Source organism: Phodopus roborovskii, unplaced genomic scaffold, assembly GCF_943737965.1.
Source record: "Phodopus roborovskii unplaced genomic scaffold, PHOROB, whole genome shotgun sequence".
Taxonomy (NCBI): Eukaryota; Metazoa; Chordata; class Mammalia; order Rodentia; family Cricetidae; genus Phodopus; species Phodopus roborovskii.
The window spans coordinates 32,167,241-32,184,127 of record NW_026126469.1 but is presented as its reverse complement, the minus strand read 5'-3'; the positions used below and the strand labels follow the sequence as shown (position 1 = coordinate 32,184,127).

General features: G+C 39.7%; 2 protein-coding genes across 2 annotated transcripts in view; one reads left to right on the top strand and one right to left on the bottom strand.

Moving 5' to 3' along the window:
* Dzip3 (DAZ interacting zinc finger protein 3) overlaps window positions 1-16,887 on the top strand; it is a 728,188-nt gene that overhangs the window by 518,550 nt on the left and 192,751 nt on the right. The window lies entirely within an intron of this gene.
* Myh15 (myosin heavy chain 15) overlaps window positions 1-16,887 on the bottom strand; it is a 118,951-nt gene that overhangs the window by 28,549 nt on the left and 73,515 nt on the right. Inside the window, exons 28-31 of the mRNA XM_051190945.1 lie at window positions 12,873-12,999; window positions 8,015-8,133; window positions 5,615-5,811; window positions 2,497-2,846 (exon numbers count right to left, since the gene is read on the bottom strand). Of these exons, the coding sequence (XP_051046902.1) occupies window positions 2,497-2,846; window positions 5,615-5,811; window positions 8,015-8,133; window positions 12,873-12,999 (793 nt within the window). The remainder of the gene's footprint in view (window positions 1-2,496; window positions 2,847-5,614; window positions 5,812-8,014; window positions 8,134-12,872; window positions 13,000-16,887) is intronic.

Below are 16,887 nucleotides of genomic sequence, written 5' to 3'. Positions count from 1 at the left end.
TAAGAAGAGAACTCAGCATCTCACCCATTCCTTTGGTTCCCAGTCATGGTCTAGGGTAAAATAGGTCAATCTCAGGTCCAAGTGTGGGATATATCCCTATGAGTTGTTGTTGGGGAGACCCTAGTGCCCCCTACAAAACACAGACTATTGACATATGCCTTAACTGCCACAACTGGATGGCAAGACTCTATTTCTGCAGATACTATAAACTTTGGTTGTAGGAACTGGAGAAACCAAACTGGATCCGAGCTGGAAATGTCCAGAAGATGATGTATAGACTGTGGAGGCTGGGAGCAGGGAGGGGGAATTGCATCCATATTCTCACTGTGGATCCTGCATGATACAATACTGACTTTCCAAGCAAAACATACATGTGACTGTTACAGGGACACCCGCCATTAGCTGGTTTGATTTAAGGCCCACTCCACAACACAAAATTCATACCTGATACTATAAACCTGGCCAAAAGTCCACTGCTAGAGAAATCACAGACCCCAGTAACTACCACTGCTGCTCTGCTGAAAGGACATACTGTCAAGTTGCCTTATTGATATTTATGTTTACACTCACAAAATGGTGTTCATACACCCTTGGTGGGAGACACATCTCTTTGAAGTTTTAATAGAGATTAACTGCTCTAAATGTTGAGTGTTCCACCCTGAACTAGATAACTATATTATTACTTCCAAGTCTTAGGAAACATGACAAAGGAGGGTGCAGAAAGAGGACGGAGTGGGTGCTGTAAATACTGTCTCTTGGACACACATAGAAGTCACACTCATGAAATCAAAGTAGCTGTGATGACAAGACATGCACAAGACTGGGCCCGTCATGGAGGGAAAGGGGTTGATGAGGTCTCACCCTTCTCTGACCATTTGTAGGCAGTTAATGGCTATGAGAAGACCAGGAATCATTTCCCACAGTTCAGTAAGCATCCAATCCGTGCTCTCAAGCTTCACTAATTAAACTCAGGGGATTAACAACAAAGACAGGAATGCAAGAGGCAAACTTGTTGCAGAAAAGAGATAGTTCAACAGAAGGAAAGAGATACAAAAAAGGAATAATGGTGGTGTATATGATGTGTATATGATTGAAATACATAATTCACATGAATTAAATTGTGAAAGAACAATTCAAGAAGAATTCCAAAATTCTTACAAAAAATCAGGTAAGATGTCATGTGATTTATAATCTTTTTCTGCTGAGGAAAAATAAAACAAACCCACCTCTGGCTATACCATTCTATATGGTCATCTGATAGAGCTTTGAAAGTCCAAAACTAAGACCCATCCCAGGCCACACATGGAACCCAGACCTATGACATCAGCCTCTCAGGGAGCTTATTAAAATTGAAGATTCAAAGCTCCGCCTCAGGTCCACTAAATTAGAAACTGTGTGGTGGGTGTGGCTGTCTGTTCCCAGGTGATACATAGCTGAGCCCTTGGCCACGGATGTTGCACATATGACCTCCCAGTTAGTAAGTTGGGTATGGACTTCCCAGGGCCACAGACAAGACTCACCCACACCTCCAACAATAACAGACTTGCTTCCAGAACTTTGGGGGAGGCGTGGTGCATATCACTATAGGCTCTGGAATAACTTGATGGTCTCTTTTAGTTGCTCTTTGGCAGTATTTCAAAAATTTTAAGTCTCTTTCTTTAACTCTGCAATTTCATTTCTAGGGAATCTATCCTACTGAGATATTTTTACATATGCATAAATGCATGTGTATGAATGTATAGTGTATAATTACTCAGAATTGTGTATAATCAGGTTTAAAATTAATGAGATCTAGTGAGATAGGTGTTAGTTAATCTTATTATGAAGTATTACGCAGTTTCCTTTTTTTAAGGCTGTCGTTTGTCTCCATGACTTGGCATACTAAGAACTACAAGGTACATAGGACTAGGATGGTAACATAACTCAGTAACTCATGCACAGACAGAAGCCCAGATGGTTGGGCTCCAATCCCAGATCTATAACTTATGAAGTGCAAATTCAGACAAGTCACCTAACCTTGTATTTTGCAGATGAAGACATTAACACGAAGACTAATCTCAGGGCTAAGCCACAAATAGACAAAAGAAGAAAATTACCTAATGTATAGCGTGGGTTACTGAAATATTATTACATTCAAAATATGATGATAAATGAAAAATAAATGGTACAGAAGAATGTATGATTTGGATAATATATACCTATGAATATGTATGTGGAAAATCTCAATAATGCTGTGAAAATCAAGAAATTCTTGAGAGTGGCTTTCTTACAGTATGGAATAAGATCAAAGATGTGGCCCTAATCTTACCTTTAGAATTAATTCAATACAAATATCTGTGGTAAATATTTTCAGAATGAAGTATTAAAACTTTGAAAGTCGAACAGGGATGGGAACTTGAAAATGCCAATGTCTCCACTCAGGGAAGACAGCCTCACCCAAACCAGGCTCTTCCCAGCCCCTTGTCTTGCTTTGGTTGCACACTCAGCTGGCAGTACCCTGAAGGTCTTGATTCTGCCTCCTCAGTGTCTCCTGGACCTCGGTGCTTTCCTCGTAGGCTTGCCTGAGCCTGAGAACCTCAGTGCTGAGGGCCCGGGCCTCCTTCTGAGAGGCCTGCAACAGCGCCTGGATCTCCTCCTGCTTCTGCTTCCAGGCAGCCAGGGCCTTTTCTGAGTGCTGCTGCTTTTGCTCCAGTGCTGCTGCCTCAGAGCGGGCCCTGCCCAGGTCAGAAAGGGCATCCCCCAGCTCCAGCTGGAACCTGTGCCTGGCCCTCTCCAGGGAGGCATTCCTGGCATTGGCTACCTCCATTGCTTCTGCAGCTTCCTGCAGTCTAATTGCCAGCTTCTTCCTGAGGAAAAAAGCCAAAGAGTACAGTGATTGAGACCAACACAAGGCAGCCTGTGCAGCTGGCCTAACCATCCAAGCAAACGCTGTACCTGATCCACAGAACCTGCTGCCTGCTAACCCCTGGCCTCTGGCTCCTGTGTCCACATGGATTTTACACCCACATCCCAGACACACTCCTCCACCCCTGTCTTTACCAGCCTGGATCTGGAAGCCAGGCTCTCTCTGAATTCCTATAAAGAAATATTTGCTTACCCCAACACTTTCATTACTAATACAGATTTTACTGACATTTCATTAGAAATAGGAGAAATGAGTTTGTTTTGGACATCTAACAACAGTAAGCTGCCTAAAAACACTTAAACATGTTGGTATAGCCCCAAAGCAGTTCCTTGGATACGGCTTCCCCTCTCTCTAATGCTCTTCTGCTCATCCTCTCCCAGTTATCATGTGCCTCCCAACCCTGACAGTTCTCATCTCAGTGTCTTTTCCTCCCCAGCTTCAACTCCTAGATGCTCATTCATCCCAGACCCACCCAGCACAGTGCTCCTGCAGCAGGTCTCACTATTTATTTTAGCCTCTGTGCCACCTAGTACCATCTATGCTAGAGTGATGGGTTCAGCATACTTCCTCTGTCATGCAGTACAGAACTCTTGGGAATTCTAATGCACGAAGTGTGTTTTCCTGCCCTACAGGAAATTCCTACAGAAATGCAGCTGTGCCATTTGTACTCCTTCTTTAAAATGAACAAGTTTTCTTCCATGAATTGAGCTGTATGGTACCAAAGCTTTTGCTCTACTGTGACTATATGAGAAAGGACTTGAGTAATTTATAAGTACCACACAACTAGTCCCCAAAGCAAGGCTCCTTTTGTGGGATCCTAAAACAATCCAATCTGTGCTTGTTATCTAGAAGGCCCTGGGCTCTACTCCTTCTTTGTTCACTGGCTTTTATAATGTCACACTTTGATGTTCTTCCTTAACAGGAAACTTGTACTTACACCAGACTAAAAGAGTAGGCTGCTAAAATCATCACATGTATTTTAACTATGCCTACGGTGATTGGCACCAGAAAATGGCTCTGGTTGGAGTAACTAACTATGCTAATTTTCCCAGGACTGAGTTTTCAGTAAGACTGGAGACTCAATATATGACTGGGAAATTCCATCACACATCCCTTTCGTTTTATTGATAACTTGCCCTACATTTAATACAAATACTACTGATTACACCTTAACTCTCCAACAGCACATACTTGCTCAAGCACCTAGCTTACAAAAAGGGTGTGAGAGCTTAAGGAGCTAAAAATGTTATCCTCAGAGCAGATACACAGATACATAGGCTCAGGGGAGAGGATTTTTTTACTCTCCAACTGAAAATCACAAGACGTTCCACTTCTCTGTGGTTGCATGGCTTCCCAGGGTGATTAGGAGAAAACATATGATACAGTAGAAGCTTATTTATATAGTATTCAAATAATATAAAACAAAACCATTCAAATAATACCATGCTACCGAGTGTTTCTCTTTGGCCATCACCTACTACAGAACCAATTATAACAAATACATGTAATCAAAATGTATTCTCTAAATTCTTTCCTTCTTTTCCATCCAACCCCCCAAAGAATCACCTATCAACTAGAATATAAAGTATAAACCTACACTTGGAATCTTAAATCATTAAACAGAAAACAAACAAATGAACAAAAAGCATATTAGTAGTGAATGACAGAATCGGATATAAAGAGGTGTTTCTGGTCAATGCTCCACTTTTTTGGGGTCTGGGGATTTGTGAACACTCACTGCAGTTATTTTTAGTAACTGTCATTCCTAAGGCCTTCCTGAGCTACTGTGGATAGAGATGGATCACTTGGTTCCCTTCTGGGACACAGTACAGCAGATGTTCTGCAAGTATGGAGCAAACCACTCACAATTCAGGTGAGGAAATGAAATAACATTATTTCTGATTGAAGCCAAAAAGAATTGTATTGATTGTCCTTGGATCTTGGTCATGCTATCAAATCATATTCTTTTAAGTGGAACTTTAATGGTTGTAAGCTGGAGAATTAGTTTTATGCTTTCTCTCAAAAAACACAGTCACTCAATCTATAAACCAATAAGCACTGTAGTTCTCCTTTCTGTGCTGGGTCTTTAGTGAGCCAGTCTCTCAATTCCTAAAGTTGTTTTAGAGTAGCTTTTCAAACTATTGTTTGTTATTAGCTATAGATCTGATAGTCTCACTTTAGGAATGGCCCAATGATGAGGTCTTTAAAAGGAGCCTTTTCCCCATAAGACATGATAATAATTGTTAACATGTTCCCAGCTGTCCCATCTCCACAGAATGCTTGAGAGTTTCCAAGTCCTATACCAAAGACCCAGTGATGCTAATGATGAATACACATACACATATAAACTCAATTATTTGTTGTACTAAATAAAATGTAAGATTTCAAATGCCAGTGACCTAATTCTTAAAGCATAACCCAAAGTCCCATCTTCTAGAAAGATTTTTATTATGTCCCTATAAAGAGCCTTTTTTTCTCTAAGATCATCTAATAGTCTCAGTCAACTATATTATAACATTTTAGCCCCTCCTGAATATGTGTTTCTTGCCAGCAGTAACTGTTTCAACTTTTGTCACGGGCTTATTAAAAAAAAAAAAAAAGAAACTCATGAAAGATTTGTTAAATACACACCATGAGGAGACACTGTCATTACACCATTCTCTCTGCATGGGACCAACTCCAAGTTGAGAATAGCTTTGACCTACTCACTTGGCCTCCTCCAAGTCTTCAGTTCTTTGGATGGCGTCATGTTCATACTTTGTTCTCCATTGCACTGTTTCCTTGTTGCCTTTGGATAGAGCCCGGTGCAGCCCAGTCTTGACCTCTTGCTCTTCCTCATACTGCTCTCGAAGAAGATCATAGTCATGTTTGGCTGACTGCAGGGCATGGGCCAGGGCACTCTGACACTGTAAAATACACAAGTTTTCAAAAACACAGACATCTTTTACTATTAGCGACAAGATCCTTAGAAGTGACATACTTTTCAAGTAAAGCTAACCCTACCTATAAAATTCAAATTGAACTTAAACTGAAGTAATACTAAGAAAGGACTCGGGTAAATGACAAAAGGGACAGAGTGTCTAAAATGAGGGAAAGAACCGTACACTTAATGAAATGAACGCCTATCTGCATGAATTTCAACATTATAAAGGCTTGGCATATACAGATAGTGTGAAACATGAAAGCAGCATTATCATGTAGGTACTATGATTTACATTTAACAGTATGTCAGACAGATTTTGTTTAGACCAGAAAGAGGAAGATTCAATTTATCCATTCCACTCTATTCATCAGAAAAAGAAAATCCCTATGTTTGCACTTAGATAACTATAGTGTTATAGTACTTTCTATAATTGTTGGAAAACAACTGATTTTAATGAAACTTTTTAATCTCTTAAATGGTGGTCAGGCTAACCATGTGGCATCATCCCCAGGAGATAGGCTCATGAAGAGACTAAGGTTTCCATAATTTTCCATGATTCTTTTTGACAAAGTTGAAAAGCAAAACCAAACCAAAAATCACCCCTAGGCAGAAGCCTGTCTGTGAGCACATGGTGAGCTAATGGCATCCTCGGCCACATGTACCCAGATGGTGAGTGAGGATCAGCAACATCAATGATGTTGGAAGAATGAGGATAGGTGTAGGAAGAAAACTCCAAAGATTTTTGAAGCATCATTAAATAAAAATATTCAAATTGTGGGAATTTTGTGAACAGAGGAAGGGAGGGAAGGGTAATGCAACAAGATTATCTGTGGAATCTCACCAGTCTTGGAAAAGATAACAGGCACCAGGTTCTAAGAGTTCTGTAAAGACCCCAAATAGTTTTAACCAATAAAAGTCCATACCACGATATTACATGCAACTAAGTTAGAAATCCAAGTCAAAGAGAAAATTATAAAACTAGAAAAGCTGTACTAACATTCATGTAAGGGAAGTCCAATTAGATTAATGGCAGACTCCCAGAAGAAACTTTACAAGCCAGGAAGAAATAGAATGACATAATCAAGTTCTGAGAGGAAAGTATCCTTCAACAATGAAAGGGAAATAAAGGCAATCCAGGGTAGGCAAAGGGGAGAGGACTCATCATTATGAGACTTGTTTTATAAGCACAGAGAACTGAATGAGAAATGAAACTCTGCATAAAAGAATCACTAAGTACCACTGTGAAAACATGCTGCTTGGTTGCTCTGGATAGGACATAGCAGAATAGCTGTCATCAATTTCAGGAGTTTCTCCAGAGACTGGGGCTTTTAACATTGCATTGTATAGGGAGGCTCACAAGGTGTAGGGAACTGACAGAGGTCACAAATGTCTTCATGATAGCCTAACACGATATCTCTCTCAAGTGTAAAGGAGATGGAAAGTTGGCAAGGGACAGGGAGTTTGGCGTATTGTAGCTGCCAGTATGTTACCCAGTAGGACCTTTCAAAGGTGCAGCTTTTTTGAGTGCCTCATGTTATGGGACTCTTTTGGTGTAGCTGCTTAGGGGTCTTCCTAGTGGTATCTTCTGGTTACCTCTGTTCCTGAGGCTAACTCCAATACACTCATTTGTCTACCATACTGAACATGGAAGAGGTCTTCTCTTTAACATGTTGGTATGATCTCTATCTGTGGTGAACACGATGTCCTTTACTTTTCCCCAGGGGGAAAATGATGTGTCACATATGTGTAATAAAATTCAGTGGCAATGCAAGTGTATAAGGAATAAAAAGCATGAAACTTTATCACAACATAAAACAACCAAACCACAAAAAAGAAACCAGAAGAGAGATGGAAAACAACAAAGAAAAAAAAAAACAATCGGAAAACAACAAACAGTAAATTCTTACACTACCATGTAGCAAAACTCACTGGTAATGTATCACTCCTTGGTGGATGACCTTCAGTTCGAGCAAGAAGCATGGTAGAAATACACACGTTTGCTGCCCTAAATCTGACAAACTACAGATGAAATTTTAATAGTAAAAGCACCACTAGGGTGCTTCCCTTTTCCCCTTCTCAGAAGATCCTGCCAAACATTGTGTTTGGGTTTTTTTGTTTTGTTTTGTTTTGTTTTGTTTTGTTTTTACATATACCACGTGACTGGTGAGAAATGATTGACACATTACCCTGGTCTCCTCCTCTAGCTGCCCTCTCAGTTCTTCAATTTGCCTAGTCAAGTTGCTCTTTTCCCTGGAAAGTTGACTTATGAGAGTCTCCTTTTCTTCCAGTCTTTTTAAGGACTCACCTGGGGAAAGATTTAATAATGTAAATTAATTATGGTTCTTCTCAGTGATTGCCATTACCACTTACTGACTTTCAGGCCCATCAAAAGGACTCCTACCCAAATACTGTTTTATATTTAGACAAGGCCTGAGTGGTCCCATACTGGCTAAACCAGGGCAATGAGCCTTTCCCAAACACAGGAGGGAACCAAATTTTAGCAGTAATTATGAGTTGAAAACAGATAATGTCAGCTGCTTTATTTAGAACTTTCTGTGCTTCAGACACAGACTAAACTACTAATATAAATATAGAAGTAGTTTAACTCTCTCGTGTCTCATATTTTATTACTGGATTGTTATGCCAGTCCTTCTGCAAATGAAAAAAAAAAAAAAAAAAAACAGTTCAACACATCAGGATTTAGTTCCAACTGTCCCCTTTCCAGATGCCAATCATCTGGATGCCCCATCCACATGTCAATCTTAAACTGTCTTCTCCAGAGGTTGGGGTAGATCTAAAGTAACATATTCTGTGAATGTCTAGGTCTTTCTGGAGACCAGGCCATTTCCTCAAGTTGTCTAGGAGGCCCTGACACCAGCCTCCTCATTAGCATATCAGTCTTCTCATTAGCATGAAAAGCACTCATCACACCAGAGATCTTAAGTGCATCAAGAGCCATGTACCAAGAAACCCAGAAGTAATATATCTACATGTGTGTGTGTGTGTGTGTGTGTGTGTGTGTGTGTGTGTGTAATGAATCACGAACGAAACAAAAATCGTATTTGCAGAAATGTCTTTAACAACTGAAAACTGTTAAGGTTGTGATGCCATACACATATTTTCTAAATATCTCAGTTTAACTAAAAGCTTGATGTGGCAAGCTTTACGCTGATAATTTTTAAGAAAATATCTACCAAATATATTTACCTGAATAAGCATAGTTTGATTCTCAATTGTCCTTTCAAGTTAAGATGTTGTTCCCTGAAAAAGCCACTGGTAAAGGAATGGCATACAATGCAATTCCAGCACTCATAGACCTGAAGTAAGGGACTCACAAATTCAAGGTTAGCCTGGATACAGAGCCCTCATCTAGTAGCTGGTGGAAACAGAAGCAGACACCCACAACTAAACACTGAGCCGAACTGGAATCCAGATGCAGAGAGGGAGGACAAGACCAGGCTGCAGAAACACATAGAGACAGCTGACCTGAACAAGGAGGAGCTAATGGGCCCCCCAGACTAATAGCTGGGAATCCAGCATGGAACTGACTCAGACCCCCTGAACATGGGTCTCAGCCAAAAGGCCTGAGCAGTCTAAGGGCCCTCAGACAGTGGAGCCAGGATGTATTCCTGGGAGCACATTCCCCATGGAGGGATACTCCCTTAACCTAGAGACAGGAGAGAAGTCCTAGTCCCTACTCCAAATGACTTGACAGATATAGATGACCCCTTCTGGAGGGCATCACCCTACATGTGGAGTTGGGGGATGGGAGGGGAGGGTGGTCAGGAGGAATGAGAGGGTGGGAGAGAGGGAAAAAGGGAGGAAGGGAGGGAGGGAGGGAGGGAGGGAGGGGAGGAGGGAGAGGGAACTGGATCAATATGTAAAATAAATAAAAAAAAAAACACTTCCTCAAGCCAGAACTTAAGACAATTATTTTCAGCTGGAAATAGTTCTTTGTACATATTTCTTATTTTATCACACAGAATATTTTTTAAAAATGCATACTTAAAGTTGAGATTATGATAAAGCTTAATTCTTTTTTTCCATTTTTAAATTCAAATTTGAAACAAGGTTGTTTTACATGTCAATCCCAGTTCCATCACCTCTCCCCCATCCTCCCCTATCACTACCACCAAACCCCAGCCCATCCCCTTTCTGCTCCCAAGAGAGGGTGAGGCCTTCCTTGGGGAGTCTTCAAAGTCTGTCATATCATTTAGGACAGGGCCTAGGCCCTCCCCCATATGTCTAGGCTAAGAGAGTATCCCTCTTTGTGGGCTGGGCTACCAAAGTCCATTTTTATTCTAAGGATAAATATGATCCACTACCAGAGGCCCCATAGACTGCCCAGTCCTCCTAACTAAACCCCCACATTCAGGGGGTCTAGGTCAGTCCTATGCTGGTTTCCCAACTATCAGACTGGGGTGCCTGAGCTCCCTCTTGTTCAGGTTAGCTGATTCTGTGGGTTTCTCCAGCCTGGTCTTGACCGTTTTGCTCATCACTCCTCCTTCTCTGTAACTGGATTCCAGGAGTTCAGCTAGTGTCTAGCTGTGGGTGTCTGCTTCTGCTTCCATCAGCTACTAGATGAAAAGGCTCTAGGATGGCATATAAGGTTGTCGTCAATCTCATGATTGTGGAAGGGCATTTAAGGTAGCCTCTCCACTATTGCTTAGATTACTAGTTGGGTTCATCCTTGTAGATCTCTGGGCATTTCCCTAGTGCCATATTTCTCCTTAAATCTGTAATGGCTCCCTCTATTATGGTATCTCTTTTCTTGTTTTCTTCTATTCTTTCCCTGCCTCATTTTTCCATTCCCTCATGCCCACTTCTCCCCTCCTCTTCTCCCCTTCTCTTTCTCCTAACTCCCTCTCCCCTCCCCCATGCTCCCAATTTGCTTGGGAGATCTTGTCCCTTTCCCCTTCTCCAGGGGACCATGTATGCCCCACTTAGGGTTAAGGACATTCTTAAGTGAAAGTTTTAAACTCCAAGTACATATTAGTGAATGTGACCACTAGTATATCATAATGATGTTGACTGGGCTTGGGGGGAAGGCTCTAGCTCTTTTCATTGTTGTTGCTTAGGCACTATTAATGTGAATGGAAAGAGAATTCAAAGAACAAACATGTTTTATGTATCCTAATGAGGTTATTTTAATCTCATAGACACCCCTGCCCTCTGCCAAAAAGTCTTGAAGCTACCTGTGTATATGTGAATCAAATCTGGGTAAAACACCATTTTCCAAGGATCCTTGAAATTCAATTCTATTAGGGAGTAGAAACTAATAAATCACTTTCATCACAGAAGCCATGCTCACTGATGGAGAAAGTCTCATCGGAAAGCAGACATGAGATGCTCACAGAAAAGGGATGAGGAACTTGTATAGTAGCAACAAAACCAAGCACACAAACAACAACAACAAAATTAGCACAAGGTCTGGAGCCTGGGTCCAGAAAGAGTTGGGATAGAGATTGGAACAAAATGCAATAAAGAAGTTGTAACTCCTAAGAAGAATTACTGAACAGCAGGATACGTAGTAAGGCCTACAGGTATATGCCCCATTGGCATAGGAAAAGGTATCCTTACAAGAATCAAAAATGATTCCCTCCTCTAGACTTCTAGATGTCTAGGTTTTCCATTTTTCTAACTCATTTTCTTTTAGCCCCGTTCTTTGATAAATAAAGAATACTGAAATGTTGAAAATGTAGACACAGGTAGGATAATGGAAGAGAATAAAAGAGAGGTTTGGTTTAATTGACAGCTTCTGGCTAAGCCTATAAGTGTGTGTGTGTGTGTGTGTGTGTCTGTGTGTCTGTGTGTCTGTGTATCTGTGTGTCTGTGTATATACAATGAAATACTGTTCCACATTTCTTTTCTATATGTGTAGCATTGGTCATAGAGACAGCACATCTCTAGCCTTGTAGACCTGATCAAGAGGTGCAAAGATCCCTCTCATAGACTATCTTTGCTGCCCAGGACTTTACTTCCTCCCTTCCTGTTAGCCTCCCCCTACTATCCACAGCCAATGTAAGTAGCTGGACACTTATCTATATTTAATTTTTAATAAAATATTTCTGGAACATCAACTACCATGCAGTGTTCTAAGTGACTGACGTGTGTCAATGAACAAATTAGAATCCCCTTCCCTATTAGAATTCATATTGTGGCAGATAAGGATAGTCATTGTGTCAAGTAGGAAGTCTGTGTGAAGGAAAAGTGGTACAGAAGGACACTGAAGGAGTGGGTTAACAGTGTCCAAACACCATCTAAGGAGTGTCTTAACTTGCCCACCATAGTCACTTGGTTAACCATCATCTCCAAGCCTTTGTGAAATGAATAAAGTGTTCCAGTCTATGACTTGAGGTTAGGAATGTTCCAGGAGTTTAAAGTGCATCATAGAGGTCTGTGCTGCCAAATCAGACTGAGAGAAGCAACAGGTAGAAAAAGCCAGAAATGACAGAAGAACAAACATAGTATTACATCGGTTGTGTATTTTGTTGAGTATAACTATGATATTGGTTCATGATTAAAAATGATTCAATGAGAAAGGAGTCATAGAAGGATCATGTCTAATAGGCAGTCCTGCTATCTTTTGATATTGAGACTTACTCTGACAACTTCACATTGCTTTTCTGCCTGGCAGGGACCCTCAAATCAGGCCCTTACCCAACCAAGAAGTATGTCATTCAGACATGTTCAACCTCCCTTAGGATATCTATGGATATGGCTCAACACAAAACCATGGGCACTTATTAAACTGCTAGGTAAGGTTTTTTTTGTTTTTTTTTTTTTTTGTTTGTTTTTTTTTTTTTTTTTTTTCAGGGTAACATATTTTGTATCTGGACTGCACAGTTCTTGAGCATGACCTTGGAAAAAGTCACTATTGTGTCACAATGCCAAAAGGTTGGACATGTCTGCAGGGTAATGCCTAGCTTTTATTCCGGCCCTCTAGAATCTTTTAGTGCCCACTGGTCTAGGGGAACTTATCATCTCAGCCGCACCTCATGAGCCTCTTGGGTTACTCACAGGGAAGGCAGCACATCTACTCACCACTTTCACTCTGTAGTTTGGTCTTTTGCGTGGCCAGGTCATTTGCTAACTGAGTAGCTGCATCCAGTTTTGTGTTTGCTTCATTCAGGCGCCTTTCATACCCACTACAGAGTTTCTCAGCATTTGCCTGTGAGTTGCAAAAGAAGGGTAAGTCTTGGCAGAAAAGGTCCACACTAAATTAGCTACACTGGGAGGGTAGCGATGCTTTGCTCTGGAACCTGTATGAATTCTGCTTCTGGAGTAAAGGCTACAGCCAGCACTAGGAAAATGAATCTTTTAAATCAAGGAAGCATAAGAAATTCTAAGGTTAGCACCTTGAAAAGAAAAAAATCAAAACTTTTCCAACTTAAATCTAATATCCTGACTTTTAGGAGCCTCTCTAAAATTCTACAGTCTTCCAGAAAAGGAAGCATGTCAAATATCAATGTAGTACCAGATATAATCATTTCATGATACTATATTATTTACACTTCTCTTCCACTAAAATATGTTCCTTTGAGGTAAATGTTCTGCTTAATTACAGAGCCGTGGTGCTTAGACAACATTAAACAAAGTTTAAATAAATTAGAGGGGGAAAAAGATAGATAAGAAGGGGAAGGGCATAGAAGGAAATCTAGAAGGATGAGTGTGGTTAACAGGAGATACCAAACAGATCTGAGCTCCAATAGCTTAGCACAAAATCTGCCTAAGAAACTGCACTCTTTAGTCAAGACTCAAGACAATTCTGCTAACATTTCAGTTTCAAACTTCAGCTTCTCTGAATTGGCTTTTCATCCTTACTGGAAGGGATATGTTAGCCTTCCAGCTTCTCCCTGATTTCAGTAACTAGTCTAATCACCAGGTTCTTGTCACACTTTGGAAACTCATGCAAGTAATTTGACACCCAAGGTCCTCAAAGAGACGGAAATGAAAGATTGGAGTGTGGTGACTACATAAAAATTAATTGTAGTTTGCCATCTCTATCTATATAAACAGAAATGATAAATGACTTTGATGTGGTCTGTGGTTCTATAGACTCTAAATTGTGTTTTCTGTGAAACCATCTATAAATAATCTTTGGGTGCCTTCTGCTTTCCTTACTAATGACAGTAGTTGTAAAAATAACTATTATAGAAGTTAATTAACACTTTCCTAGGCTCTTCATTATGTGATAAACTTCAATTTCTGGAAAAAAACCCACATAAATACATTATCTCTCTAAAGAGAGGAGACAGAAGAAATTAAATAAAGAGGTGAGACATCATACACTCTGGCATTTGAGGAAATGCTGAGAGCTTGTGAAATGGTGAAAGATGGTGGCAAATCTGATAATACAACATTAGCTTAATTGTTATAGAAAAAACACACAGTCAAGATCAGGCAATCCAGAGTAAGACCACTGGGAAACATCTAAGCCATCACTAATTAGAGCATGTGCTGTGTTGGAGACTGTTGTATTGGAGCTCTCTTTAAGCTTATGTGAATGAGTATTCAAAACTTTCCCAACCAATTACTAATGTGTACGTTCTTATGTCCTCAAGTGAATACCTGTGACACAATGGGCACTTAATAAATGACTAAAACATTCCAACTATTTTCGGCTTTAGTATGAGGTTGGCTAATGTAGAGATTAACTCAACTCAAACTTTCCTCATAAAATACAACCCAAGTATTTGTCTTATTACTTGGATATGTTATCACCCTAAGGTTAGTGAACAAGATAGAGAACCAGTTTCAGCAGGTGTATGTTGGCAGGCTCACAAAAACACATGAAATTCCAGCTTATGGATACTCTACACTTTATACATTCTTGTTGATAATTGAGAAGCCAAACCTGACAGAGAATCAATGACCAAGTTGTCATACAATACCACCATACTGGTAGTTGTAGAGTTAATGGTAACTGCCAGGTGTGCTTAATTAATTAACATGCATGCTATACACAATAAAAGAACAATGCACCCACGATCAATGTAACTATATTTAGCTCACCCACAATCACAAACCATAATTGAATGTCAAATATGCTTGGTCACATATCCAAAAATGATTTTGACAATTAAGTTGTCACATTTGTTTCTTTCCTCACACTATTCCTAAGAAGTTGAAGGTGGCTTAGTTTTCTAAAAGAAACCTGTATCCCAGAGACTTATTATCCTGACCATATTCAGAATGACAGCAAGTGTCAGATTTGGGATTTGAATTTAAATTATCTGTGTACATATAATTAGAAAGAAAAAAACATGAAAGAAAACATAAAATACTAAATTCTTAAATATCTATCACATAAAGAAGTGGTCACAAAGGTGTTGTTAAAGATTAACTGATAGAAGACTGACTGAGACACAGTGTTCAAGCCCTGCTTCACTTAAAAGACTGGATAAATATATTACTATATAAACTATCATTATTCAAAACTGTGATGAGAAAAGGCTTTAACCCATGGACTTTTTGGATAACATCTCTGCTTGCAAATGAAGAACCAGGAAAAAGTGGGTGCCAGAAACTGGAATGCCAAAGGAAACACCTGCTCCAGGAGGAGATGATGGGTTTGGATTTGTATGTGCTGATTTGTAGAAAGTAAGATATTACTGAGCTTGCTTTTAAGAAGAGTGTAGAGGGTTGTAAGAAGCACTCACATTCATTGCTCAGGGTATACTGTGTCACTTATCTGTCTAAAAATAATGAAAGATGATGAGCATCTATAAGTCCTCTCACTGGAAAAAAAGAAAGAAAATGAGCCACAGAGAGGCAGAATTTTAGATGACAGCTTGCTGAGCTGTACATATGTGCATGTTATCAAGCTACCTGGGAAGACAGAAAAGTAATGTTCCCTTTAAAAATAGCTTCACATGGTATGTATCTACAAGAAGTACTAGCAACTGGTATAGTACTTTTAATTAATAAAGCACTTTATATTCAGGATTTGCAATAGATCATATGGATATTTATCCTAAGAGTTGCCTACACAGGAATATAGCTGGCAAAAGAATTACAAATTCAAAGAAATTTCATTTTAAGCCAAAAGATAAATAATAAGTTTTGATATAGGAGAAGCTAATGGGATGCTCATTCATCTTAATTCTCCTTAAGATGATAAAATATGACACATCCTAGAAAATGCACATAAAAATAATAATAATTGTGAGAATTTCTATCATTTCAAAATTTCCCTGGGGCTCTCTATCAGAATACATTTCATTTGAAAATGCTTTAACTCCATTGAGCACTGGAATTCTTGCCATTATAACTTGGGAAAAGATAAAGTCAGCAACTCAGAAGAAGTTCAGCATAATGTGTGTGAACACACACATGTTGAACACACATAGGCCCACCTGTCACAGAATTTATGTGGAGGTCAGAAGACAACTTGTTGGAGTCAGTTCTCTTAATCCAGTATGTGGGCCCCAGAGATTGAACTTGGGTCATTAGGGTTGGCAGCAAACACCTTTACCCTCTGAGCCATTTTGTCAGGTCACAGAATCAATGTATATTATCAAAACTGTTTAAAGCAGCAAAAGATGCATATAATTTGGAAGCAAAGTCAGTTTCTGCTGTCTAAATATGATACTTTGGGCAAAAGGCATATGCAGATACTGTGCCAGCAACTGCATAGATTGCATAAAGCACTGAAAATATGAACAAAATAAGCTTTAGTTTCTGCTTTAGAGAAGGTTTCCTCTGGGGAAAATTAAAAGACTATGAAACCCAACAAGAAATATCACAAAAATGCTACAGAATTCTAGAACAGGTAAAAATTTGAATACAGAAAAAATTTTGAATATTTCAGAGAAGAGAATTAGCATTTTTAAAAATGATGGATGGCAGGGTGTAGTGGCACACACCTTTAATCCCTGTAGCTGGGAGGCAGAGGCAGGTGGTTCTCTGTGATTTCAAGGGCAGCCTTTTCTACAGAGTGAATTAGTGAGTTTCAGGATAAACAAAGTTACATGATGAGATCCTTTCTCAAACAAGCAAACAAACAATTAACAAATGAAAGAAGGAAAGAGAAGGAAGGGAGGGAGGGAGGGAGGGA